A 10,968-nucleotide genomic window follows, 5' to 3' on the forward strand; every position below is an offset into this window, starting at 1 on the left:
CGCCAACCCCTCACTCCCCACCACCATGTATCTTATCAATGACCAAGATCCAGAGACTATAAAACAATGCTCCCAGAAGACGCAATTTTTCCTGGAGCACGTGGCCATGCGACCTCTTTATTCTTTTTCTTCTTCCCCCCCCCCCCCCCGCACAGCAGAGCCTGGCAAGCTACTCATATTTGATATGCCAAAAACAGTAACAACGTGCTCCTTGTGTTCCTGGAGCATACAGACGCCATTAGGCTACACTAGCATGCCACAGGGACAAATGAAGATGTTACTGGTGCCCGCTCTCGATGAACAATGGGATGATAGTGATACAGGATACAATGATACAATTGGAGTTAAAAACCTAATTTACGGGCCGGAGCAATAGCACAGCGGGTAGGGCGTTTGCCTTGCACGCGGCCGACCCGGGTTCGATCCCCGGCATCCCATATGATCCCCCAAGCACCGCCAGGAGTAATTCCTGAGTGCAAAGCCAGGAGTAACCCCTGAGCATCGCTGGGTGTGACCCAAAAAGCAAAAAAAAAAAAAAAAATCTAATTTACATAGGACAGCTAACTAGAAAAAACAAAGGGGAGAGACACAACATTTGGACAGACACGTCACCGCGGGAAGCACACGAAGCACACAGGAGAGGATGGTGCAGACAGATGGATGTCATGCAGGTGACACAGGTGTAGCCAGAAGCTTGTGAGGGGGTAAAAAGATGATTGAGTTCCAGATGCAGGGGTTCACCTGGCAGATGTGAAGCGAAGCACCTCATCTGTCACACCTACAGACCTGGCTGGCTCCACCCTCACATTCCCACTGAGTCTAGTGTCCATGGACCGCAAAGGGGGCCTTAGTTCCAGGGGACAGTGATGGCAGCAGGGTCGGGAGCTCACTGTGGGTAGAAAAAAAGGCTGCCAGGGCTTGGCTAGAGCCACTTGCTCCTACGCAATGTTCCCAGGAGCACAGGCCAGCGCCATCTCTCCCAGCCACCAGCTGCAGCCCTGGGAGCCTGTGTTCAAATCCGTGTCTGGACTCAGTGTCAGGGCCCAGCTGCCCACTGCTTGAGCCCCTTAGGACCAAGATCGTTTCAGGAGGAAGACAGGGGTCATGGGGCAGTGGGGGCTAGCAGCGGGGAGGGGGTTTTGGGGGTCTCTGTGGATGCGGTCCTGAGTAAGTGGGATTGTTTTTGTGTGGTGTGCACTCAGGGTTCCTCGGGTTCGAGCCAAGTAGTAAATAGGTGGCCACGCATGTCCAGCACCCACCAGAGCCCCACAGCCCCAGGCTTCCCTTCTTTCTGTACCGACACCAGCCCTCTCCATTTGCTGATCCAGAGGATAGCTCAAGCTCCGCCCAGATCTCTCTGAGGAAGCAAGTTCCCTTCTTGGAGCATCCCTGGGCATTCTCAGCTCCTCCTGCTGGCATGGTCTCGCACCCCACACCCCATCGATCCATTCGTCGGCTGCTGGTATGGGAGCTGGGCAGGCAGGCCCTGGTCCAGGCTGTGTTCTCCAGCCAGACCCAAGCAGCCTCAGCCGGGGCCCAGACACACCCTGGGATGTCTGTGCCAAGCTAGAAGCAGACAAGGGGCAGCGGTCACCTTTGTCGAGAAAGGCCACTGTGCAGACCGGGTCAGGCTCCTGCACTGGGTCCAGCCTCAGGGCCATCCACACGGTCTTGGGGTCCACACTGGTTCATCCTGGCCCTGTGTTCAGAGTGGCCTGTGCAAACCCACTTCCCAACACAGCCTGGTGCAGGGGCGAAGGCTCGAGAAGTGCTGGACAGTGGTGGGTGGGCAGGAAGTTTGCCCAGCTGGGACAGCCCCGCCTGAAGCCAGCAGGTCCCCTGCCCAGCACAGGGCTTTCCGCCACGCCCACTAGCAAGGAGGCTCACAGTGCTCCGACAGGGCCACGTGGTCCATGTGGCAGACTGATCTAGGCTGCTGCCACTGGAGAGATGACCTTAGAGCAGCTGGGGACGCCTGTGTGAGACCCCACCTCTCCAGACCCTGGCGCCCAGCCCGCTGGCCCCAGAAAGCCAAACAAAGCAGCTGCTCACTCCAGCTTTTTAAACAAGTCTGTTTATTGAAAGAATCGGAAAATAGTGATAAAGCTTTTCAACATTGAACAAACTTTCGAGATATTAACAGTATGGACACTAGGGTACCAGGCCATGGGATGCGCTGCAAGGTCAGCACACCCTTCCTTCCTGTGTGCAGACGCGGGCAGGCATCGGGCAGTGGTCAGCACACCTGGAGCAGGGCCAGCTCTGCAGATCCCCGGCCAAGGGCACCATGGGGCCACTGAGGCCGTCCCATCATTGCCAGGTGAAGGTACGGGGCCCCCCAGGAACTCAGGAGCCTCCTGCCCAGCTAGCGCCAGGGTTACTGGTAGGTGCACCCGCCCGGCGGGGCCCACAGATCAAAAGCACGAGGCCTGGGGCAATCCCTTACTAGGCCCTGGGGCACATGTGGAGTGTGCGCTCAAGGGACGATGGGGACCCCAAAAGCCTGACATCCTGAGAAGAATCAACCAGACAGTCCCCACTACTCTGCTCATGGGCTATGGAGCCATGGCACCAACAGTCCCCTAGCCATCCATCAAAACAGGCTGGCGCTGAGTCCCTCAGTGTCCCTCCAGCATTCCGAGGACAGGTGCAAAATCAGGGAGAATCGGTGCAGCGAGAGAATTTAGGCCGTGACAATTGCTTTCGCACCAAAGGACAGACTGATTGACCACAAGCCCCCCCCCAGGACCTCACTGATCCAGAGAAAGTGCCTGGAGGCGACCCACTGCCCAGCGCCTGCCCCCTGCGCCACTAGGCACCTCGCTTAGAAATGCAAAAAAAGAATCAGATCTGAAACATTGATAGGTCATGTGGTGGACAGAGGCCGCCTCCGTGTCCCTGACGGAGGCTCTAGCCGTCGGCACCGCCCTCTTCTTCCTCCGAGAACTGTGCCTGCTTCTTGCGCACGTTCCAGTGCAGACACTGGCCCAGGCTCTCGAACCAGTCGCTCACGGGGTCTCGCACGCAGATGGAGGGCAGCGGGTAGCAAGATGTTGTGATGCTGATGCTGCAGGCAGTGGGAACGCAGGTGACCCCCAACCCCCCAGCCCCCCAGCCCGGCCTCAGGGCGCTAACTGCAGGCAGCCCAGGGGCCTCTCAACTCCCAGGGTCAGAGGAGGGAACTTGGGCAGAGTGTCAGCTGAAAGGACGCAGGTGGGCCCGAGACACAGCCTTCACGTACTGCTCCTTACACAGGTCCCACTGCATGGCCGGCCCCCCTCACCCGTCCCTCCACACACCTGTCTCCATGGCGTATCTCCTGTCGCTTTCGTCCATCGAAGGACACCCAAGCAGTGTTCCTGGCTTCTGGGGACAGCATGATCTGAAAGGTCAAGCAAAACAGGTATGGGGCAGCTCAGCTACCCGGGCACAGGGTCACCATAGGCCCCCACCCAGGCTCAGGGTTGCCACAGGCCCTGCCCCCCCCCCGGGGTCAGGGTCGCCACAGGCCCCCCACCCGGGGTCAGCATTGCCACAGGCCCCCTGGGGTCCAGGCATTCTGCTGCCAGCCAGGGACTCAGCCCACAGCCCGGGCAACCGTTCCTAGGGGACACACGGCCAGGGTCAGGGCAGCCTGCAGGGGTGAGGGGGAGCACCTGGGGTCTCTGACCTTCAGCTCCACCCCTGCAGGGACCACGATGGGCCGGAAGGACAGCGAGTGGGGGCAGATGGGCGTGATCATGATGGCCGGCACATTGGGGTGGATCATGGAGGCCCCGGCGGCTGCCGCGTAGGCCGTGCTCCCCGTGGGGGTGGAGACGATCACACCTGGGGGAGGGGGGGTCACAGGTGCATCCCAGCGGCCTCCCGCCACCAACCCCTGGGCACCCACCTACACCTACCATCCCCCTGCACCGTGGTGATGAGGTGCCCGTCCAGGTAGACGTCCACGTTGGACAGGTAGGACGAGGGGCCCCTGTCAATCACCACCTCATTCAGCACCTGTGGGCGCGGGAGGCATGTGCAGGAGGACTGACCCTCACGCAGCCCTGAGCACCGAGGGGGGCTCCCGGGGCGTGTCCTGCGGGCTGGGCCCCCACACCTGGTACTGCATCACTTGCTTCCCCAGCTCCACGTCCAGGGCGGTGGCCGGCACCCTGTGCTCACTGAGGTGCTCACTCAGACCGTTGGAGACGGCCGGAGGCTGGGCGCGGAGCTCCTTCACCACCCGGACCTTCAAGCGGCTCCGCAGAACCACAGCCGCGTTCCCTGGGGGCCGCACACAGGGCAGTGAGTGGGAAGCACACCCGGGCCCCATCACCCTTGTGAGCAGGACCCCACAACTCTCTCTCCCCAGCACTGAAAAGGTTTCCTGCGAAACCAGTTCCCGCCTGTTTCCTCTGTGACTCAGCAGGCCACACGTCCAGGTCACACGTCAGTGACGTGCTGAGCCTCCTCCAGGCTGAGGAAGAAGGGGATGGTTACAACACCCTGAGCGAGAACCAGCGAGTGCGCTTCTTACAGCACTAAGGCCCAGAAGTGGGCCTGGAGGCAGGGAAGGCAGGGAGCCCCGCCGGTGACCCCCGAGTGGCACTGGGTGTGCTGACACCCCCCAGCTGAAACCGAGCGCGAGGAAGACCCCATGTGCAAAAGGGTCACTCACCCTGGATGACCTGCATGACTTGGGGCTGGAAGTTCTCGAAGCTGAAGGGCGTGAGAAAGCCCAGGGAGCCCAGGTGGAAGGCCATGACTGGGGGGACACTACCCTGCAGGGGGGTTGCGAGGGGCCAGTGTGAGAGACCATGACGGTGGGGGGAGGGGGCACTGCCCGAGGGGTAGGGGGTGGGCGGGTCCTGCACCTGGAAGAGAGAGGATGCATACAGCAGCGTGCCATCCCCACCCAGGCAGATGATGAGGTCGATCTGGTTGGAAATGTCATCGTAATCTGGAGACACAGGCACGCGGGCGTCACACGGCGCCCAGAAGGCCCTGGGGTGCCCGCAGCCGCCCGGGCCCCGGGGGACTCGCCTTCGCGGAAGGTGCAGAACTTCTTCTTCACTGGTCCAAAGTGAGCATCGCTCACAATGGCCGGGTCTTCCAGAACTTTCTTCTCCACATACACGATCATGCCATTCTCCTGGAATGAGGTCCCCGTCAGTTTTACCGGGCCCTGAGCCCTGAGCCCACGCCTGCCCCGCGCCCCAGTGATGGCTGCGCACCTCCGTCAGGTACGAGCACAGCTCCTTGAAGGGCTGCAGCAGGCTGGCGTCCCGCAGCTTCTTCACCACCAGCACACTCTTCGGCGGCTTGTTCCAGGCCAGCCGCTGGCTCGCAGGGTCCTGGATGTGCCTTGGAAGGAGCGGGGAGCTCAGTGGGCCTCCCTGTCGATGTCCCCCACCAGCCACCACCCACCCCTCTGAGCAGGTGGCTGGCATGGACAAGGCACCCCACAACCAGCCAAACGGGACCGCAGACACCCAAACTCAGCCCCTTGAGTCAGCGGGGAGGGGGTCAGAGCAGCTGGGCTGAGGGGGCCTGGCCAGGATCTTGCTGCACCTCATCCACTGACAAACCAGGAGGGCGACGAGGGAAGCCAGATGGGGTGCTGCCAGGGTTGAGGCCCGTGGCCTGTGCTGGGCACACCCACCCTAACCACCCTGACCAGGGAGCGCTCCACCTGAGCTCTAGAGGCCGAGGGTGAGGAGAGGTCACGAGGGCAGGGCCGTGCCAGTGTAAACAGGAAGCAGGGGCACCGGGCTTTGGGTCCAGCCCTGCGGGCGATGGTGGCAGTCATGTGGACACGCCACCTGGGGCCTATCTGCACAGCAGGCCTGGCCTGGTGGTGGCGCCCCTGGCAATCCCTGTGCCCTGAGCCCAGGCCAGCCCAGCCAGGCCCGAGTCCCCAAGCAGTCAGACCTAGCAGGAGCCCCAATGTCTTGGGAAGAAGGAGGGGGTACACCTGGATCCCCTTCCACCAGAGGTGGTGTGGCCTGCCCTGTGTGCCGGGGATGCCCTAGGGGACCAGGGAGGAGGGCAGGCGGCCCTCGGACTCACATGATGGCCTGGGGGTTCTGCAGCACACAGGCCTTTGGTCCAAATGTGGTCACCGGGCAGGGCCCGTGCAGTGAGCGGGTCCTCCTGGGGGAAGAGACGTGCGGTCAGAGCCAGGCACTGGCGGCGCCCACGAGGGCCCCACACCGCCCACACAGCCACTAGGGGCACAGTGAAGCCTCGGGATAGGGTCACCGCCTCTGGGAAGCTCTTGCCGAGTGTGGGGAAGTGGCCGTTTGGGCCGCAGCCTCTAGAGAGCCGGGATGAGCCAAGGGGCGTCAGGCTGCCCACGGGACAGGGTGCTGGGATGCATGTCCAGACCACAGTGGCCTCCACGCGGGCCTCCCGCGTCCGCACATGCTGTGCCAGCCCCTTCAGCCCTGCCCACCCGCGTGGAGGTGTCACCCGTGTCCACAAGCTCTCCAGAACTGTGCATAGGCTGTTCCACCCTGGGCTCCCCATGGCTGCCCTCAGAGGCCAGCCCGGCTGCCCGCTCACTCACCAGGACCGTCCCGGAAACTGCAGTGGCTCCTGCAGGAGCCATCCCCGCCCGGCCGGGCCGGCTCCCAGGCGCTTACTAAAGCGCATTGTGCAAGGACCGGTGCTGTGAGTGGCTAGGGAGGGGCCGGACTGCACGGACCTTGCTGACCGGCCCCACCCCCTCCCCACACACACGCAGGGGCCAGGCCAGCCTGGGGCTCTGGACCCTGGCGGCCCTACCCAGCCCCGCCCTCTACAGAGCTCAGAGCAAATCTTTAGGCAGCTTCAGCCGGGAGCCTGTGGAAGCCTCTGGAACAGTCTGGGAGAGCAGGTCTGGAGTTCGAGGGGCAGGGCCCACTTCCTACCTGAACTCCTTATTGCCAGCCAGCGCCGGGGAGGCCGAGAGGCTGCGGGACTTGGCACGGCCCCGGATGGGGTGGCCGAGGCCCCAGTCCTCGTCCCCATTGCAGGCCGAGCAACGGTACAAGGGGGTGGCCACGCCCAGCTCCTTGCTCCCGCCGACCCGCTCACGCTCCATGTCTGCAGCTGATGCGTGGTGGCTTGGGAGGGACACACGCTGAGGCCTAAGGGAGGATACGGAGGGTCAGCGCGGGCAGACAGCGCTCGGGAGGCGAGAGCCAGGCGCACTGGTTTCAGTCCTGGGGTGCTGGCCCGCCCTCCAGCCTCTCCCACACCAGGTCAGTGAACCCCGACTCAGGGCGGACAGAGTGCTCTGGGGTTAAGGCGCGGGCCCCGCGTTCCGCCCACCCCGCGTTCAAATCTCTGTACCCACAGGGCCGTGGAGCACCGCCAAGTGTGACCCCAGCGGCTCTTCTGCACCCCCAGCCCCACTCAGTATCGGAAGCAACGAGCACCCACAGCTGTCAGCCCTGCAGACGTCTCCCCCTCACCAGTCCCAAGGGGACGGGGTGCTGGGCAGGGGAGACCACGGTGCGTGGCTGGCCCAAGTCCAGGGCGGATGCCACGGAAACATTCCCAAGTCAGCGAGGCTGGGGACACCCATCTCCTGACCCACAGCGCAAAACCGAGAGGGGCCGGGAGTGACCCCAAACCCAGACTGGAAAATACCAGCCGGGAGAGAAGGATGTATGGGAATCCCGCACTGCTCCCCAGCGGCTGAGGGCTCCACAGGGATGCAGGGATGCAGGGTGAGGGCCAGGGCCTCCAACGCCTCCCCGCTGCCGGCCCCAGATGAAGCCAACGCGGCTATGCAAGGAAGAAAAGCAGAAGAGGCGATAAAAATAGACCAGAAACCAGAGACATGAGTGGAGTTTGGAGAAGTGGGTAAGAGAGAACTTTGACTCTCAGCTTTGGAAACATGTCCGGCCGTAGCCCCTAGGGCTGGGCGTGATGAAGCCCCTGCGGCCCCAAGCTCCTGCAGGTCAGAGAGAACCCTCCAGACCAAGGAGCCGAAAGATCCACAGAACAAGCTGGAAAAGCCATCACTTTTTCTTTCTCAAATTTTTGTTTGGTTTGGAGGTCACGCCAAGGATGCTCGCAGGGTACTCCTGACTCTGTGCTCAGGGATCACTCTGGAGGTGCTCAAGGGACCACAGAGGGTGCGGGGGATGGAAGCCGGGGTGGTGGCGTGGCGCAACTACCTGACCCACTCTACTGCCTTTCTTTCTGGGCTTTGAGGCCAAACTGGTAGTGCTTGAAGGAACTAAAGTGGTACAGGGGACTGACCCCAGGTCAGTCACGTGAAGGCCAGCACTGTCCCCATACCATCTCTCCAGCCCTCAAAGGACCCTGCCTGCCTGGGCGAGAGACCCAAAGAACAGGTGACAGAGGGCAGGTGAGTCCAGGACAGATGACCCGGGGGCAGGTGACAGGGCTGCAGAAACTGGCCACACCTGCCTGTTGTCCTCAGGAAGCCAAGGAGAGGTGGCAGGAGCAGGCGTGGCTCTGAAGAGTGAGACAGCAAAGGCACTGGCACCCAGACCGAGCACTGCCAGGGACAGGGAGGGGCTGCCCAGGGCTCAGACCACAGTCACGAGCAAGTGACGGCCTGGCTCAAGCCTGCTTGCACGCCAAAGCCAGAAGCTGTCCTAGGCACTGCGAACATACCTCGTCCTCAGACCCCAGAGATAACCCTGACCGACCCACCGGGGACAGGCCCCTTCCCCTGCTGCAGTGTTTATGCCCAGCATGAAGGCTGTCGGCCTCTGCACTGCCTGGCCCCGTGGAAACATCGGGAAACTGCCATGGTGGCTGTGTGGTTCGGGGCTGGGGCCCCGTGCAGCCACCAGCTGATAAACTCAAACTTTCTGGTTGTCTGACTCTAAATCAGCGGCCCCACGATAGTAGACTCTTGAGCAGAGCTGAGAGTCGCCCTCAAGCACTGCCACAGAGCCCCGCAGAATCCAACCTGCAGGTTCTCAGACTGCGGGGTGCGGGTGAAAGCCGGAGCTGCGGGGAGCAGACAGCGACGGCAGTCACACCAGGCCTCCAGGCTCAGGGCCCTTGGTGAGAAGCACGAGGCAGGAAGGGCTGCCGGGCTGAGGCTGGGGAGAGAGGAGCTGAAGTCGCAGGGTTCACTCCCGGCAGGGCCCGGGGACGGAACCTGGGTCAGCTGCACGCCAAGCAAGCTCCCTCTCTCCAGCTGCTCGGCTGCCCTCCCTGTAGGCTGGCTCCCAGGTCAGCAGGGGCTGACTCCTGCCTCTGTACTCAGGGTTCACTCCCGGCTCTGTGCTCGGGGCTCACTCCCAGCTCTGTGCTCAGGGTTCACTCCCGGCTCTGTGCTCAGGGTTCACTCCTGGTGATATTTGGAGAACCATATCAACTGCCTGAGATTAAACCAGGATCGGCTACTGTGTCTGAGTAAAGCACCTTACCCACTGTACTCTCTGGCCCTCTCCCCTGCTCCCAATTCGACAATAGTGAATCAGGACTCACATTTATTTTTACATTTTGGTTTTTGGGCCAGACTTGGCCGGGACCATATGTGGTGCTGGTGATTAAACCCAGGTAGGCCACGTGTAAGGCAAAGGTCCTTCCTGCTGTACTATCTCTCCGGCCCTAGGACTCACATTTAATTCAAGTTTATTCGGTAGGTTGAAGTGTTTACATCTGGGGGGGGGGGCACATCAAAGGTGCTCAGTGGATCACGTGGGGCGCTGGGGACTGAATCTGGGCTGGCCAGGAGCGCTGCGCCCCAAACCCCTACCCTCTCCAGCCTGTGTGACTGCCTGAAAGGGCGAAACCATCCGCATTCCGCTCACGCCGGTGCCAAACACATGACCCCGGCTCTGAGATGACCACTCCTTCCCCAGGCAGCCGGACTCAAAGGCAGCGGGGAGCAGTACAAAGCCAGGCTTCACGGAGGGTGGTCCCGAGGGTCCCACCTTGTCCGGCCAAGCAGGCTCGGGCCAGCGGCTCTCCCGTGACCTGCAGGGGAAAGGTCGGCGGGTGCGGAGAAGCCAGCGCGGTTAATCATCCCCAGTGCCGCCCAGCCCTGGCGAGGGTGTGGTGGCACCGGCAGGGGGGGGGGGAAGAGCGCCCGCTCCTCCCCAGGTAGAACTGACCCCGCCCGGAGAGAGGGCCCTGAGCACTCGGGGAGGGCAGGCCCGAGTCCGCCCTGGGTCGGTCCGCCGTGCCCCGGGCCCCCGCGCTCACCTCGCGCTCTCGGTGGGGAAACCGCGCGGCCGTGCGGCTGCGCCTCCTCTGCCCTGAACCCCGCTCGTGGCCGCAGTCAGGCCACGGCCGGACCGGGCACTCCTGGGGACGTCGCCTTTCCCGCACCGGGGTCGAGGGTCACCGGTTCTGGGCGGGTCGCTCACCCCCACGCCCACAGCCGCGCGCCCCACCCGGCCGCCCCGCCAGCCCCGACCCCGCCCCCCGCCCGGCCCGGCCCCCAGCGCCCCGAGCGCTCCCGGCGGGACCGTCCGGCGCGAGCCCAGCGGCGTCGCCGGCGCGAGGCGCGGCCCGGCCAGGTCCACTCGGAGCCCGGCCGGACCCGCCGCAGGCCCCGCCCCCGCGCCCCGGGCCGGCGGCCGCGCTCACTCACCGTTCGCTGACGTGGGCGCCCGCGTGGCCGCCCCCGGGCCGGCTCGGGCCCACAGGGCCGGCCGCCCCGCCGCCGCTCGCCGTCCTCAGCCGGGCCCCGCCGCCGCGGCCGCTCCCCGCCCCATGGCAGCCCCTCGGCGCCCGGATCGCGGCGCTGGCGCCGCCGAGCAGCAGAGCCAGCCAGTGCGCAGGCGCGCCCCGCCCCGCCCCGCTCCGCGCAGGCGCCGTGAGCCGCGGGACCAGCCAGTGCGCAGGCGCGCCCCGCCCCGCGCAGGCGCCGCCGAGCAGTCATGTCAGCCAGTGCGCAGGCGCGCCCCGCCCCGTCCCGCCCCGCGCGGGCACCATAAGCAGCAGGACCAGCTAGTGCGCAGGCGCGCCGCGCCCCGCCCCGCGCAGGCGCCGTGACCAGCA

At 63.9% G+C, this 10,968-nt stretch overlaps 1 protein-coding gene across 4 annotated transcripts; it reads right to left on the reverse strand.

The window, feature by feature from the left end:
- Window positions 1-2,052: 2,052 nt before the first annotated feature.
- Window positions 2,053-10,732, reverse strand: NADK (NAD kinase). Of its 4 annotated transcripts, none has more exons than XM_055137794.1 (12): window positions 10,559-10,717; window positions 6,897-7,115; window positions 6,055-6,138; window positions 5,220-5,349; window positions 5,029-5,137; window positions 4,860-4,945; window positions 4,664-4,766; window positions 4,103-4,269; window positions 3,903-4,002; window positions 3,671-3,828; window positions 3,300-3,382; window positions 2,053-3,067 (listed from the first exon to the last, which is right to left on the reverse strand). In XM_055137794.1, exons 2-12 carry the CDS (start codon window positions 7,067-7,069, stop codon window positions 2,911-2,913), a joined length of 1,350 nt encoding a protein of 449 aa, XP_054993769.1. In that variant the 5' UTR covers window positions 7,070-7,115; window positions 10,559-10,717; the 3' UTR covers window positions 2,053-2,910. The 4 variants fall into 4 exon arrangements, with proteins under 4 accessions (XP_054993769.1, XP_054993771.1, XP_054993768.1 ...); XM_055137795.1 differs by having other exon boundaries at window positions 2,861-3,067; window positions 3,657-3,828; window positions 10,559-10,732; XM_055137796.1 differs by lacking the exon at window positions 3,671-3,828 and having other exon boundaries at window positions 10,559-10,732.
- Window positions 10,733-10,968: the final 236 nt, after the last annotated feature.

This window comes from Sorex araneus, chromosome 5 (genome assembly GCF_027595985.1).
Source record: "Sorex araneus isolate mSorAra2 chromosome 5, mSorAra2.pri, whole genome shotgun sequence".
Taxonomy (NCBI): domain Eukaryota; kingdom Metazoa; phylum Chordata; class Mammalia; order Eulipotyphla; family Soricidae; genus Sorex; species Sorex araneus.

What these genes read in the sequence shown, in the direction of transcription:
- NADK (XM_055137793.1), bottom strand. Translation starts at nt 7,069, where the DNA reads ATGGAGCGTGAGCGGGTCGGCGGGAGCAAGGAGCTGGGCGTGGCCACC. An exon ending in TGTGCTCGTACCTGACGGAG is followed by an intron (nt 5,138 to 5,219) that starts GTGCGCAGCCAT and finishes ACCTCATTCCAG; the next exon opens with GAGAATGGCATGATCGTGTA. An exon ending in AGTCATGCAGGTCATCCAGG is followed by an intron (nt 4,270 to 4,663) that starts GTGAGTGACCCT and finishes TGCGGCCCCCAG; the next exon opens with GGAACGCGGCTGTGGTTCTG.